Here is a 17,059-nt window from a genome sequence, read left to right on the forward strand (position 1 = left end):
AGCAGTTAAGGCAGACTGAACCGAAGTGGGAAAATGTGGGGTCAAAAGAAATGTGGGAAGTGCCTCATAATATTGCTGAGCTGCAGAGGGGAGATAAAACCCTAAAGCTGTTATTTGCTAAGGTGGGAGAAGAGGCAAATGGAAGTTGTGTGGGGAGGGAAATGTTCAGTGTTGAAAATGATGTGTTGTACACAACTACAGATGAACACAAGCGCCTGGTGATCCCTGCTAGCTGCAGACCACTGATTATGCACCTGGCACACACACTTCCATGGGCTGGACACCTTGGCCGTAACAAAACATACTTACGCATCAGTTCACGGTTTTATTGGCCCTCCATGTACACAGACATTCAGAGGTATTGCACCACATGCCCCACATGTCAGAAAACATGCCCGGCCCGTAAGTCTGACAGAGCTTTGCTACACCCTCTACCGATCATCTCCACTCCTTTCCGCAGGATTGCTATGGACATTGTAGGACCTTTGGTGAAGAGTAGTGGGGGTCATGAGTACATCCTGGTGGTGTGCGACTATGCCACGCGTTTCCCTGAGGCCTTTCCCCTGCGGACCATTACTGCTCCCACTGTACTGCGAGCATTGGTGCAGTTATTCTCTAGAGTGGGGATACCGGATGAGATCTTAACTGACCAAGGAACAAACTTCACGTCACGGTTGATGCAGCTTTTCCAGAGACAGCTGGGCATCACAGCCATTAAAACTACCCCATACCATCCACAGACTGATGGTCTGGTTGAACGGTTCAACCAGACACTAAAGAAGATGCTGCAGAAGTTTGTGGATGACACAGGCAAAGACTGGGATCGCTGGTTGCCGTTCCTGCTTTTCGCCTACCGGGAGGTTCCCCAGGCTTCAACCGGCTTCTCACCATTTGAACTCTTGTATGGCTGGGAGGTACAGGGACCCTTGGACCTGCTTCGAAAGAGCTGGGAAGGCTCTTCCAGCACTTCAAGTGACAGAGGGGTGGTGCAGTTCGTGCTGGAGATGAGGGACCGGCTGGAGAGGTACCAGGAGGAGGCCAAGGTCAACCTGCAGGAGGCCCAGAAAAACCAGAAAGCCTGGTATGAAATACCAAAAAAAACACACAAAAAAGTAATTTATTGGTATTATGAAGTCAATGAGTTATGTAATAATACATGAAATATTTCAGAAAAAGAATTACATTTTAAGACATTCAAATGGCCATTGGGTCATGCAGTTCATGTGGTCAACTAAGAACAAAAATATTGCCACAGACAACCTCACAAACACTTGACTTCCATGCCAAATTTCAGCCACCTAGAGCAAAAGCTTCAAACCACTCTGTACTGGGTCCAATGACACCTCCTGCAAGAGTTTATCACAAACAGTGGTAAAGGGGGTGTGACTTAAGTGTAGGGGGTGGGGCTAATCAATCAAATCAATCAATCAAATCAAAATCAAATCAAAATTACTTTATTTATCCCCAAGGGGAAATCCAGTTAGTCTGGTAGAATCTCTGTTATAATGAGACAGCCTGATGGCTGTAGGAGCGAAGGATCTTTTGAATCTCTCCGTCCTGCAACAGAGAGAGAGGAGCCGTCCACTGCTGTTTTTTTGGTCCATAAAGGTTTTGTGTAGCGGATGATCTGGGTATTTCAGGATGGCCTCAAACATCTTGACAGTGCATCTCTCCACTACCTCCTCCAGTGTGTCCAACCTGGCTCCAACCACAGAACCGCACTAATCCGCACTAATGAAAGAGGAACTCTCTGCTGAGTGCAATGATGCCTCCCACAAGACTCTAAAACAAAGCAGTTTGGTACGTGAGTTATGCATGTTTACGTTAAAAGCAACTCCCACTTTTTTCACCCCCAGCTGAAATAAAAAGTTAATCAGCTGTCCTTTGGCTCATGATCAACCTTTCCACAAAATCTTGTGCAAGTTTATAAATTTAATTATAAATGACACACGTTTTTGCCAAAGTTAGATAGATGGACCAGAGTGACCATGAACAGAGTGACCTATAGAGCGATCTTTGAAAAAAGCAGTGGTGGAATGTTACTAAGTACTAAGTACTGTACTTAAGTACAATTTTGAGGTACTTGTACTTTACTTGAGCATTTCCATTTTATGTAACTTTATACTTGTACTCCACTACATTTTGAGGCAAATGTTGGACTTTTTACTTTTTTTTTCTACATTTAGCTGGCAGCTTTAGTTACTTTTCAGGCCGAGATTTAACATAGAAAACTTGATAAATTAGAAGTTATTATACTTTTAAAAAAAATTAAAACTCATAACAGTATATTAGTTAAAATGAACCATATCTTTCAAAATTAAAACACTGCTTACATAAATGCATCAATAAAAATAATCTAATGATATTTGTAACATATAAACAATCTGAGTGGGTCCATTCTGCATAACGAGTACTTTTACTTTTGATATTTTGAGTAAATTTTGATGCTGATACTTTTGTACTTTAATTCAGTAAGTTTTGAATGCAGGACTTTTACTTGTGGTGGAGTAATTTCACAGTATGGTGTTTGTACTTTTACTTAAGTAAGGGATTTGAATACTTCTTCCACTACAATCATTGGGCCTCATTCAAGAACCGTTCTTGAGAACAAATTTACGAAGATTTCATGAATTTTTTTCTTATCCAGGATTTTTCTTAGGTCAGAACAAATCCTACAAACACTCCTACAAAGAACTCTTAAGCACATTTCAGTGATGACATGTTGGCATGTTTGTGTTGTCTTCTTTTGTTAAGTTCAATAAAATACATTACAGTGAAATTTCCGTCATATTTATGTATTTATTTATTCATTTCATTTTTTTTCATTTTAATTAAATTAAATGTGCCAACGCTTTAACATGAATCAAGGAAATTGGAAATCATGCCGTCCATTAGTGATACCACCCTATTTATAGGTGGCATTTCTCCATCCACGGCCAAAAATAACAATGACATATATATTGCTGCTGCAGAAGGGCTCTGTCCGTTGCAAGTTGGCTCTGCGGGACTTCATCTGTGATAAAAAAAAAAAAAATTAAATCAAGCCAAGGTTGAAACCCCTCAGTCCAATACTAAAAACATATTTTGAGCTTACACACTACAGTAAACTCCTGCATTACAGGGCACACATTTTTTATTTATATATATATATATATATATATGGTATTATTCCAGAAAATTAATTGTTTGTGTTGTTGCAACCTGCACTAAGGCTGCTAAATTAAATTTTCTTCCTCCAAGTGATCTCCTGCAGCAGAACTTCTAGTTCTGTTTTTTTTTCTTTTTACCTGTGCTCCAACAGATTTACGCTTTGCTTTAGGCATTCTCTTGCTGTTTCCTCTGTGTGCCGTCTACACACGGCCCTGCAGTCCTTTTTATGGGTCCTTTTATGGGCATTAATGGGCGGTTACCTATGCTAATCCTATGTTAATTAGACTCACCTGGCACGCCCGCTCAACTTACGAGGAGATGGCATTCATCAATTTAAGAATACGGCTGCGAACAATTCAGCGGCTTAAGAACACGTTGATGAATCTGACGTAGGGTCTTCTTAGAAATATTCTTAAGAAGGACTTAAGAAAGAATCTAAGAAGATTCTTAAGAAGATATTGGTGAATGAGGCCCATTGTCGTGGACTTTTGGACTTTTAATGCACATATTTAAAGACTTCTGACACCCAATTAAAATGTTGGAAGGTGAAAAAAGTGCCTTAATTCTGGACAAACTTCACAATCTGCCGGGCAGCATGGATTTGTTTAGAGCCTTCTACAGTGTGGCATCTGGACTCTCATTCTGTTGTAAAGCCCCATTGACGTCTAACATATGGAGGGACTTCACAGAGTCCGCTGCACTGTACTCCAGTTGTATCACTGATGGTGGCCATGGGGCTCAGGTCAAAGGGAGGGTAGGGGTCTGGGAAGTGTATTGTGCATGTGAGTTTTGGAACGGCGTAATGTAGGGGGCTGTTGTTGTTTTTAGGTCAGGGGAGCTGACTGTCTACTATTTGGTGGTGGGAGTTGTTTTGTTGGTTGGCTGGCACAGACACATAGGGTTAGGCAGAGATTTTGGAAGGCAGCAGGGCAGACCTCCCGCTGGGCCCGTCCCGGCACCCCTCTCACTCTCTCACCGTCCCCATGCAGTAATGAGGGGATCCCTATTGTCTGGGCCATTCTTGTCCTTTTTGCTTTTGATTCGGGACTCTGACAAATACTTTGGTGTTAGGCTATCAACACCACCGCCCCCCTCTCCTTTTGCACCTTATTTCTTGCTCTGCCTCTCACATACACACACACACACTCACTGACTGGAGTACTTATGCAATTATTCTGGTTTGAATCAGGTCATACCACTGTCCTTTCGGTGTCTGTTCTCTCTGTGAAAGTGCCGCCATTGTCCTCACTAACTGACCAAGTCTGTGAGGAGAGTACACTTGACTTAATATTGACCCAATGTGGCGTGGTTTTGCGGATGGTCGGCTAACAATGGGCCATTGTTTAGAGGGAGCCACCCTCTTCAAGTCAGACCTGCATCCTAGTCGTCCTGTACACTACAGGTCTCCAGCAGGACAGTTGGACCACGTAAACATACTCCCGTAATCACTCCATTAATCTTCTTAGGGAGACACATGACGTCTCTGGCTGTAGATAAACATGTTGAAACTGAATTTTTCCTCCAAGCCAAAGTGGCCATGTCCTGCATGTGAACTTTCCACTCATGTGCCAGTCTGTATCCTCCTGCAGGAGGTGAGACAAGGCCATAGAGCTCAGCTAGACAGAGTGGCTGAGGGACAGCCTTGTCCTTCTCCACTCTGCCGTGGCAGAATGGCTTCCAGCCACCGCTGACAATTACCCCACCATGCCAGAGGGCAGCTTGGGAAGTCAGGGAGAAGTCACACACTGTTATGCCAGAGCAGACAGGAAAGGCTTGTTGCTCTTCCAGTATTTCACTCCAGCGCAGGACAGGCAGGGATGGAGGGGGGGCAGAGGGGAGGAGCGGGAAGAGGGCAAAGGGAGAGGATGGGTAACAAGTTTGTTTTTTCATTTAGGTTTCAATTGGCCATTGTCTGCAAATTAAATTTAAAGAGCACAAACCTTTCTATTTAGTTAATTCCAAAGCTATTTGGCGTTGCCTGGTTACAGAGATGGACAAACCACTGTTGTGAAACCCTGTAATAAACATCTATCTATTTATCCTTGGATATACAAATGTGCTCCAAGTTATCATTAAACTGATGACACATGCGTTTACATGGCGTGGGCCCCCCTCCCTTTTTTTTTCTTTCTTTTTTTTTTTAGAGATATTTGGCTTTGCTCGATATTCTCAGCCCGGTCACATAGAAGACGTTTTTTTGAAGCTAGGACCTTTTGATGATAGGAGGCAGGCAGCACAATGACTTCCAGCAGCACCTCAATGCAACAGTACCGTATCACAATTAGCAGCGCTAAACAGGCTGCACAGACAAGTCCACTCCATCTCGTATGGAGCCTCATCCAGTCCTCTCCGTTTTGTCTGACAAATCCCCCCATTGTTCCTCTGATGATGCTTTTCTTTCGTGGGAACCCTGGCTTGTCTTGTTGATTAGATCCCCTTTGTCTTCCTCCCCTGCAGTGGGCTAGTCTGGAGAATGTGAAACCTCACACTGTAGTGGTGGCTTAATGCCTCAGCATACTTTGTTTATTAAACGATGATTCAGTCTTATATGGTAATGAATATAACGAAGTTTATGTGGGTCAGCAGCTATAGTGTGCTGCGCCTTTTTAATAAGGAATTCATTAATGCGTTCATTCTGAATCACCATATTAATGTATGGCTTACTGTTGTGTTTTTACTGTTTATGATGATAAGCAGCTGTTAAAAGATTCAATGGAAAACAAACAGTCATTTCCTCATTTTTCCTCTTTTGCCCTAAAGGACGAAGCCGCTCCACCACCTCCACCACCTCCACCACCCAAAGGCTTTTATATCTATGGAGACGTTGGTAAGATCACAAACAAAACAACTTTTACTACAGTATTTCCGAGAGGTGTTCAGTACCATTTTTCCTTCCCGATTCTGATGCCTGAATTTTCACTAATACTGAGCATCAATCTGATACCAGTGCGTATGAAAAAAAAAAAAAAAACTTCCAATCCTGCATGGATGTAATATGATTGCTGTCATTGTTGTTTGACCTGGTTTGGGTTAAAACTGTGTAAAACATCAACAAATACAGATAATAGACCCTATAGAACTTTCTCGGATTGTCTAGGTTAGAGATGTATCCAAATCCATATCCATTGTTTGGGAAAGCACAAATAATGTGATGCAAACAGATGTTTCTCCCATCCAAAATTGCTTATTGTTATTCAGGGGGAAAAAGCCTTTATTGACTGTGCACACGCCATTATGTTTCTTGAGTGATGAGAATTGCAGTACGAGGATGTGGGAATATATTTCAGAATTAACTTTATGCCAATATTAAATCAGTAAGATGCTTTGAAGGCACAAAAAATTAGGTTAGAAAATGCAACATTTGTCCAATTAATTTGACTTCCAGTACAAGCCACACCCATTTCGGTTCTTCTATCGCTTTGTAATATAGAAACCGAGATGGTACAGAAACAGATAATAGCACATTTGTGCATCTCTGTCATATCTTAAAAATGTGAATGAATTCATCTAGGTATAAATAACAATTCCTTTAGTAAACTGTTAAAGCGCAGCCACAATTTAGTCAAATAAAAGCACAGTAACAGTATAAACATGTTTGATTGGTGCATAGACTCATTCAGATTCAGATTTGCTGTTATTGCATGTTCACATACTACAAGATTTGCTGTCTCTCATAAAAGAAAACTGTTTCCATTCACTCTGCTCAAACATACATCACATCCACACACATAAAAATAGAATAATTTAATTAAGTGCTGTAAAAAGGATAATATAAGGTGCATATGTAGTTATTGCACATCAGTACATGGTAATTTGTTTATTTTTTGTGAAGGTGGTTCTAGTATTATAAGCTGTATCTGACATGTTTCCAGTACTGGTTTTGGTATTGGAACAATGGAGTCTTTCATGGTGCTTAATTTCTACAAGATGTCTTTGGTCAGGACAGAAGTTGGAGTAATTTCTTTTTCTTTAATCCATCAGGCACTGGGAAGACCATGCTCATGGATATGTTTTACTCCCGTGTGGAAAACACTCGTAAAAAGCGAGTCCACTTCAACGGCTTCATGTTGGACATCCACAAAAGTTCGTATCATCCTCCCACTCCCAGGCGCTAACTGCTCGCTTGCTTGACTTTATGGAAGTTTTCTGACTTCTCGTGCGTTGGATATTCTATATTTATCTCTCTGTTTGTCCTGAAGCCCTCCTGCTAATTGTCTACCATTATGCATAGCGGTGAAATTACAGCGCTTTATTCAGTATTGTCACTGGGGTTTGGGTTGACGATGCAGGTGTGCTTTAAGATGTGCCTGACGTTTGTGTACTGCTTAAAGGGATCCATCGGAGGAAACAAAGCCTGCCAAAACGAAGGCTAGGGAAAATGTTCACCTATGACCCCATATCACCGGTTGCCATGGAGATCAGCAGCGAAACCTGCCTCTTGTGTTTTGACGAGTTTCAGGTGAGCGAGTTTGTTACAGGCTCTGTGTGTTTCTGTGTTCTTACAACCTGCTTAAACATTAGCAACAGGTAGAAAACCATATATCAATTGCATGCATTTGTTTAAAGCAGCACTTTTCTGACACTATATGTAAATATACTGCAAGTGCAACTGTATATAATAATGGCACATTGATGCTTAAGACTTTAGAGTAAAAAACCCTCAGCCCACTGGCTGCATGAGAGGATTAAATAAATACCCATACAGGCCTTAAAAGATTCCAAAGATATAAAGAAAATACATATTTCTGGGCACAAAGTACATACAGTATAAAAAAATATCTTAAGGTAATCAAGTTTGCAAAGTGAAAAAAAAAAATCCCACATAATCACGATGAACAGTGGTCATGTTTAAAACTTAATATTTCAAATAATCTTTCAGTTAAAACCCCTTTTGTACACAAGTCAATCTGACTAATAGTCCTGCTGAAGTAATAATTAGAACATTATTTTATAGTGGTTGCATGCATGTTTTTTGTGTAGCTACTAGCATATTCAATACAAAGGGCAGGGCTCCTACAGGTGCTAGAAATCCTGAAAACACTTATAATGTGGTATTTTCAAGGTTTGAAAAGTACTTGAACCTGCTAAAGGAGCCCAAGTCTACTTATTAACAGGGGACACATTTTTAAACATGAAACTTTCTGTAGAAAGCTATCACAGGACACGGATTTGGCTCTTTTAAAGCACAAAAACATCTAATTCAATGTGATGAAGACGTGCAGTAATCAGCATACTGTATGTAGTGTATAAGAATATGTAATGAACCACAGTTTTAATGTGTTGAAATGCTTGAAAAGTGCTTGAATGTGACTTCAGAAAAGGTGTAGGGACATTGGGAAGTCAACAGCACATATTTTACAGATTAAAATCACACATAAAGACAGTCAAAAAAACTTTGCCATGCACACTATCTCACAGATGAGTTATTTTGACATTTTGACAAAAGAAGGAAATAAAGTTATATTTCCCTCTTTTATGGGAAGTAACTGCTGTATGGTGAACCTGTCTTACTTGGTAGATCAAGAACAGAAATAAACATGTTACATGTCGCACTATTGAGTGTGATCATTGTTCATATAAAGCCACTGTCTGGACAACTGGATGCTTCTGATCTTTATTGCCCCCACAAAAACAGGACTGGGGACACCTAGTGGCCTTTTTGAATATAGCATAATTGTAAAATGACTTCCAGCAGCAGAGAAACATTCCCTCTCTATAGTATGTGTTAAAGTAAGTCATTTACTACTATAGTTTTAACAGTAAAAACATGTGTAATGTCGCATATATCAACATATAATATTCATCATCATTATGTTTAAGCTGCAGCAGTCAGTTGCTTGTGTATGCACTCACACAGTTAGTTTGCTCCCAAAACCATTACAAGCAAGTCACTTATTATTTTTGCACACAACTAAAAGGCACCATCAGCCATTAGTGCTACAGAACTTCTCATTATTTTAGCCTTTGGTGTCAAAGGAGAGAGCCTCTACTGAAGCTCTCTGTATTCTCTGTGAGGTAGTTAGTCATTCAGTGAGCAGAGAAAGACGTGTGCTTCTGTCTTTGGCCAAACACATCTGTTAGCAGCACAATGCTGTTCCTCTTACTGATATCATTACAGTTAATGCCAGCAGGTCAAAGGTCACAGAAGGTGCGCTTGCTCTCTCTAATCACTCTCTATGCATCTGCGAGGATCAAGAGCTGCTCCTTTTCATCCGCCCGTCTTTCACATTTGAAACCGCGGTGCTGTTTGTGCATTCTCATTGATTTGTTTTGTTTGCCGTCGCCAGCTTTGCTGTTTTCGCTTGTCGACTGTTGCTACCGGTGAATGGAGGGGGAAACAAGCAGACATGTGCACGTTGTTTGTGATGCATAAACAAGAGGTTGCGAGGTTGGGAGAGTTGGGGGTGTGGAGGGGTGGGTGGGGGTGGGGGGTCTATACCAATCAGCATCCTCCTCCACTCAGCCATGCAAATGAGGCTCTGGGTATCAGTCGCACTCTCCTGCTTCCTTAAGTGAGTGGAGCTAGAAAGCGACTGGCGGCGGCGGGTCAGATGGATCTTATCCTCTTAAATGCTAATGACATTTCTCCATTCTCTTCATTAGCGCCGTGCCATTATCAGTAATTTGTAGCCCCCCTCCCTCCTTTTACGGCCCCTACCCCGGCTTCCCTAATGAATACTCGCCATTGAGAGGTCCAAGATGGAAAGATGGGAAGAGAGTGAGCAAGGAAGAAGAAGAGTGAGAAGAAAACGCTTGAGCGTCATTGTCTCAGGGCCTCAGTCACTGTGCAGCCTCTGTGAAATTGCTCATAGGTTGTGTACATAAAGAGGTGTAACATCAAAAGAGGTTTAATTTGGCACCCGTGAGGCTCGCTGTAAACTGACAGCCGCTCGAGTAATTGGATGCTCATTTGAATATCGGCATTGGCCGACGGAGATTGCACCATTATTTTTGTGTTCCACAAGTGCTACATCAGTCCCCTCCACCTTTCTCATTCTGTGGGTACCCATTCTCTTTCCCTCTCCCCCTACTCATTCAGCAATCAATATTGCCCCTCATACTATGCCCATGTTGAGGGCGCATGAATAAACAAATCCAGGTTGTATAAAAGGTCATTTTTAAATGATTCTTTTGAAATGAAAATAAAATCCTGCGGTCGGAGGAAATGGGGGCCCCTTCAGAGAGACACAGAGCCTTGGCTTTCTGTTGATTCTCATTACGCGCACACACAATCACTCACACACACACTAATTTGATGCCCCCTAGCCACCTCTCCTTAGCGAAATCAAGGCTTTAACACAAATGTTAATCAAGTATTGGCGAGGGCAGTGGGGCTAATATGCAAAAGCAGAAGACTCTCCAGAGTATGAAAGGAGGCATATGCCGTGGGTATGGCCGTCAGAAGTGCCTGTTATATACTGGAAAGTAGGTAAGAGGGAGTAAGAGGAGAGGGCGGGACAGAAGTCTCCCTTCTATTCAAGACATCCTTGTTCTTAAAAAGGTTTTATCCTTTCTTTAATATACCAGAAAATGTATCTCTCAATCTACTTAAGATGTCGACTGAGAAATAGTGTTGCTCCTTCAAATTCAGATTCATTCTGCAGGAATCATTTTGCAAAAGAAGTGCACTTGGTTTAATAGATTTGTATGTCATATTGGAAGAAAACATTATTACCTCTTCTGCTTCTATGAGTTCATGTTTATGTCTGTTTGTCTGTGGACCAAGGTAGAACACATTATTTTTGGAGTGGATCCAAATCACAGGGCAAATACACAAATTCCTCTTTACTTTCAATAACATTGGGCATTTGTTCCCAGTTGAGAAAATTCACATGAACGCCTCCAACAAAAATATTTTTATGTTTTTATAATACTCCCTCCTGCTATCTGTCAGTTTATAATAATAGTTCCCAATTTTCAATTAGTTTTTAAATTTTAGTTTTGACTTCTGCAGGGTTTGTTTGTTTGTTTGTCACCATGGTAGCTAAAAAAATAACTGGCCCTGAAAGCTCGGTAGATCAGCTGGTGATAGTCAACAGTTCAAATTGCATTGTGCATTTGTTCTGACATTTTCATGAGATTTGAAATAAGTTGGTGATCTTGCCCCTCCCGCTATGTAGCAAAAATGGTAGGGCTGGGCGATATTGACCAAAAGTCATATCCCGATATATTTAGGCTGAATATCGATATAGGATATATATCCCGATACTTTTATCGCAAAGTGAGAGCAAATGTTCAGTCAAGTCAGTTCAAGTCAAAGCCAAATATGACATGTCACAAGTAGTTTTATTGAAACCATTTCTTTAAGTGAACAGAAATACTGTATAACTTTTAAAAAAAAAAATATATATATATATATATATATATAAATATATATACACTATATATATACTATACATACACTAATATGAATATTTCAAAAATGGAATTGTTGTACTCCCTAATTTTGTAATTAGGCCCAGAAACCCAGTACCAGCAGTGAGCTCCGTCTTTGTGCTACTTTAGTGTCTGATGTAAAGCAGTTGCACTATCTCTTAGAACATCAAGTCGCTTCAATTTCTGTGGTGTGATGTCACAAGAGTTGAAAGATATTTTCTGTCTCCTTTTTCTGAGTAGCATGATACTATAGCTAAAAACCCTAAAACTGAAATTAATCAATGTGCTTTTTTATTTTATTTTTATTACTTTTATTTTTCTGTTCAGTTTTATTTCTTTTTTTTCAATTAATGTGTTTTTTCTTTTATTATTATTATTTATTTTAATTTATTTTTTAATGTATGTGCTTTTTAATATTTTGTTCTATTTAGTTTTAGTTTTCAATTTAAGTGCTTTTTAATTTAATTTTTTTTAAATAGATTTTTTTACGATTAGTTAGTTTTATTTTTCTATTTTTTAATTTATGTTCTTTTTTATTTCATATATTTGTCTTATTCTATTTAGTTTCCTTGGTTTAGTATGGGTTTTTAATTAGTCTTATTATTATTAATAATGATAATAATAATAATACAAATTATAATAATCATTTTTGACTGCTTATTTCCGTTTTAATTTCCGCTTTAGTGTACTGTAATAACCCCGGTCAGTCATCCGTTTTTAATCAGGCATTTTATATACATGCAGTTTTGACTACTGTGCAAAAGAACAACAGAGGTGAAAGAGAGAGAGAGATGAGAGAAGAAGAACAAAAGTGAGAGCGCTGGATTACTGATAGAAAGGTCAGAGCTCTTCATGCAACGGCCAGCGACGCACAAACGTCCTTGCTTCAGCGTTGTCATCGACCTTTGTGTATTGTGGACTCATGGAAATGATGTAGATGAAAAAGGCGTATTACAGCTTTGTGCAGTTTGTAGTATTGTAGTCCTTGTGTCGCCATCTTGGAACAAGGCTTTTTTTCTGCCATCGTGACCCCAGTCTGGATCCACATTGCTCCATTTTCGTCATTCTTTTCTCCCTCTTGTTTTCTCGCCTGCGTTCAGTCATTCTGCTCGGTTGATTAGCTCAGACCGCTGGCGTGGCTCAGCTACTTGTCTTCAGCAGAAAGCCGCTTCGTGACCATTTACAGTCAGTTCAAGTGCTTTAGGTGTGTGTCTGTGTATGCGTGTGAGTGTGAATGGCCATGACCAGGCACAAAGGACTGAATGAGCACACCTGAATGACACTAATCAACATGGAGTGTTGATGGCATGGTTTGACCTCAGACACACACACACATGCACTGTGGCAAGAAAAGGTAAATTATACAGCACATCAATGTCTCTTTCTTCTTCTTTTCTGGTTCTGTTGTGTCAGGTGACTGACATCGCTGATGCCATGATCCTGAAGCAGCTGTTCGAGACGCTGTTCATGACCGGAGTGGTGGTGGTGGCCACCTCCAACAGACCCCCCGACGGTACGACCACTGCTGTCTGAGCACATACTGTACTTGCTATTCATAATATCTTTATTACCAAACACACAGTCCAGTAAATAGGTAGGATGGTTCAGTGCTAGTTTGCAGCCATCAGACTTTGATGATACGAGACACATCATGATAAAATATATTGCAATACTGTACACAAGGCGATATACACTACCAGTCAAAAATTTGGACACACCTTCTTAGTCAATGGTTTTTCTTTGTTGAGTGTGCTTGAAAAAGCAAATCGACTGGCTCGGCCATTACAAGTGTGCTATGACTTTTCTCAGGGTTTCGGCAAACGGTTTTCAAATTATTCGGCAAAAACACACCAAAAAAAATCCCCCCAATGTTACTCTATGGAGAGGCTAGAGTGGATGACATAATCACAAGAGTGAAGAGGGAGAGAAAAATTTGTCAAAAAATTAATTTGGAAACTGCGCTCAAGGCCACAGACGCCACTCTACAGAAATTATTCATACATAGAAACATAGAAAAATTCATCTTCTCACTCACATTCATCTGCTCAAGCTGTCAAATTGTAAACTTATGTATGAGTAGAGTCACGGGACAGAGTCAAACGCACTCAAAATTTCTTTGGAATTTTTCTAGTTTTTTACATTTTATTCTTCTTGGGCTGAGCCTACTTCGAACAAAAAATGGACGTTCTTACAGGTGCGTATCTGACTTATGATATATGACTTACCAAGCCTAAACATGACAGCTGAGAACACAAACTGTGCCCTTGTAAATCTGTGGGAAAAAGATTATAAAATCACTAGCGAAGTGGAAAGTTACAAGTTACTCTGCAAGGCATTATAATTATCCAAATATAACAAGCTCCTCTTAACTACACCAGTACACCATCTGCCTGCAGCAGATCATAAGAGTCAATATCACCATAAGGTGCCTTTGAGACTTCTCCATTTCCACCCAAAAAGTTGAGATTTTACCATTGAACTTCATATTGTGTGTGTGTTAAGTAGATGTTAGAAATGCATGTTGGCATTTTCTGCTAATTTTGCATTTAATTTAGCATGGATGGACCTTCAGTTAGCAACATGACTCAGTTAGCAAGTTGACCGTGTACTGTTTCGCAAATATATTTCACATTTCAGAAAGCTTTTTATATTAATTGATATTTCACTATGACAGGGTGGACATGTTAAACTTGACAACATTCAGCTACACACACAATGTGATGAAAATTACAAAATATAAGCATAAATACTTATTCTGCAACTAGCCACTGTTTCAGCCTCCATTAAAGAAAGGCAAATTGACAGGAAACATGTCACTGAGAGCATCAGAGGGTTTCTTAAAGGGGCAGCTTCCCTATGAGGACAGGGTGGACTGCAATTTCAGGGACACATGAGAAATGATTGATGTGATTATGAAAATAGAATATATATGATCAAAATTACTCGTTTTATCAAATAACTTGTTGGTTTTTCTTGAATTAGTATCATTGAACCACTAATTTTCACACACTGTCACATACTGTCACACACAAAATCACACACATCCAATGAAAAAAACAGCATAAAATGAAGGAAACACATTGTAGGAGACTTATCATTGTACTGATATTAGGCCTGTTACGATAACAACATTTTTAGGACGATATATTTTCCCAGAAACTATCACGATAAACGATAGTACTGTTGAGTACATCTTTTTCCACAGCAATGAATTTTTAAATCTCAAGAATATTAAACATTGCAATTGAAACCACACACACCACTCTGGCTTTGGCACCAATTCCTTTTATTTCACCAAACTTTCTGGAGTTGTGCAGCCGTTAGGAAACTTGACTTGAGCGACACACTCACTATGCTTCAGCTGGCTAGCGTCCGCACTGTGTGTGTGTGTTTGTGTGTGTGTGTGTGAGCCACGCCTTCCACAGAGAGCAGGTTGAGTGACAGGAGAGGGACAGAAGCAGCGCGACTGGCGAAAATGTTGATGGCTTATGTAAACAAACACGCATGTAAACAACAATTACTGAGTCCACAAAAACTCTCGTGTCCATTTTTATATATCAAACTATAAGTTGATATATTGATTGTCGTGACAGGCCTAACTGATACAATTATTGTAAGTCGCTTTGGACAAAAGCGTCTGCTAAATGACATGTAATGTAATGTAATATATGTGTAAATGGTTGGCCATTTATGATAAGACCTCAGAGTTTCATTACTTTGTTACATTTTCATGATAACTGAGTGATTCTGATGAGGACACCAACAGGCACTTTATAGTGATATTGACTCATAATGTTTGCTTCTCCTCCTCTTAAACCAGCACGTTTCTCAGCTACTTTACTATTCACTTAATATTCACTTAATACTTTTTGTCCAAAAGTGCTTGGCTCCAGCAGGAATCAATTTACAAGCACCACACCAACCACTTCCCATTAACAGCAGCAAGGTAAAGGCGAGGAAAATTTGATTCACAACCTTTAAACAGACTTTGATGTTGCATTTACTGCCAGCAGTTAAAGGAAAAACACACGATACAGTGATCAAGGCGGAGGTAAATGCATGATGCGCTATCTGACGTCTTTCATTCCCGGGGAGAGACGTGTACGTCTCAAAGTGTGGAGTGGGTCGGAAGTGGATGGCAGTAAGATGGCTCTCGTAGACAAAGACGCACGCCTCTGATATTTACTAGCTATTAGGAACAAAGCGTCAAACCATGCAAACTTGATAGAGAGCCTACTTGGTATTAATTACATGGTTAATGGAACACTGAAAGCCATAAGAGACAACTGAACATGAAAGGCATACGTTTTCCATCTTTATTGATGTGGAGATGTCGCTATCAAACAGCCGTAGATGTGTTTGGAGGGTTAGAAATAGGTTTCTGCTAAAGTAGTGTTTTATTGTTTTCATACACTGATGGAGTTTAATGACAGCGAGGAGTGTCTGAGGGATAAATGGTGTTTTTTTGTGTGGAGAAACCTCACTGCTGTTTACATTAATGCACTTAATAGTCTGTGAGCTTATTAGATATTTAAATAAATTCCAGTAATACGTTTCCAAACGAAACAACTTGGTTGGTTTTTCGGGGTAATTTTTTCTATTTTTCAGACTTTTTTTTTTTTCAGTTTTTTGTGGTAACTTTTTCCCTCCTGTTTTTTGGGGTAATTTTTTTTTCAGTTCAGAGAGAAACAATAGACGCATTCATTCCTTTATTGAGAGCTCAATTTAATGGAAGCAAACTGACTGGCTTGTTTAGTTTAGTCAAGTCTTACTTTGATCTGGGTTGAAGACACTGGGTGCCTTACCTTTATTGACCCGGTACGGTAGAAAGTTGAAGACGGGGCATATATATGTGCGGGGCAGGAGTCACCATAGATCCATGGGAGTCACTTGCAGGTTGGATGTTCTCGCAGGATTTCGAAGTATGTCGATAATTCAGAAAAAAAGAAATAATTACCCCGAAAAACAAAACAAAAAATAAATGTGCAATACGCTTCCGTACCTTAACAGTGGAGGGTTCAACGTTTGTTTTTTTCAATATCAGGCAAATTAAACTTGCTCTTATACAAGTTGTTTTATTTATTAGCAGTTATCAAATTACAACAAAAGCTGAAGTTAAGTAAGTAAATTAAAATGGTAAAAATAAATAAATAAATAAACAATCCCACCTTCCCTCTTCTCAGAGATTGACTCATTTACTGTAAAAGTACAACCCCAATTTCATAAAAGTTGGGATGCTGTGGTAACAGTAACGGGGTTGCAATGATTTGCAGTTTCTTTGCAACCTACATTCAATTTAATAGAGTAGAATGTCGAGTTAAGGTAGAAATGTACAAATTGGGAAACTATATATCTACTTTTTTTGTAAATATATACAGTACTGTGCAAAGGTTTGAGACAGGTGTTTAAAAAATGCTGTAACATAAGAATGCTTTGGAAAATAAAAATGTTAATAGTTTATTTTTAATCAATTTACAAAATAGAAGTGAGTGAACAGAATAAAAATCTAAATCAAATCAATACTTAGTGTGAC

General features: G+C 39.6%; 1 protein-coding gene across 2 annotated transcripts in view; it reads left to right on the top strand.

Annotated features, from left to right (window-relative positions):
* afg1lb (AFG1 like ATPase b) overlaps nt 1–17,059 on the top strand; it is a 57,308-nt gene that overhangs the window by 5,033 nt on the left and 35,216 nt on the right. For both annotated transcript variants that reach the window (XM_059356214.1, XM_059356215.1), the window contains exons 3-6: nt 5,911–5,977; nt 7,132–7,233; nt 7,482–7,609; nt 12,940–13,039. In XM_059356214.1, the coding sequence (XP_059212197.1) occupies nt 5,911–5,977; nt 7,132–7,233; nt 7,482–7,609; nt 12,940–13,039 (397 nt within the window). The remainder of the gene's footprint in view (nt 1–5,910; nt 5,978–7,131; nt 7,234–7,481; nt 7,610–12,939; nt 13,040–17,059) is intronic.

This window comes from Centropristis striata, chromosome 18 (assembly GCF_030273125.1).
Source record: "Centropristis striata isolate RG_2023a ecotype Rhode Island chromosome 18, C.striata_1.0, whole genome shotgun sequence".
In the NCBI taxonomy this organism is placed as follows: Eukaryota; Metazoa; Chordata; class Actinopteri; order Perciformes; family Serranidae; genus Centropristis; species Centropristis striata.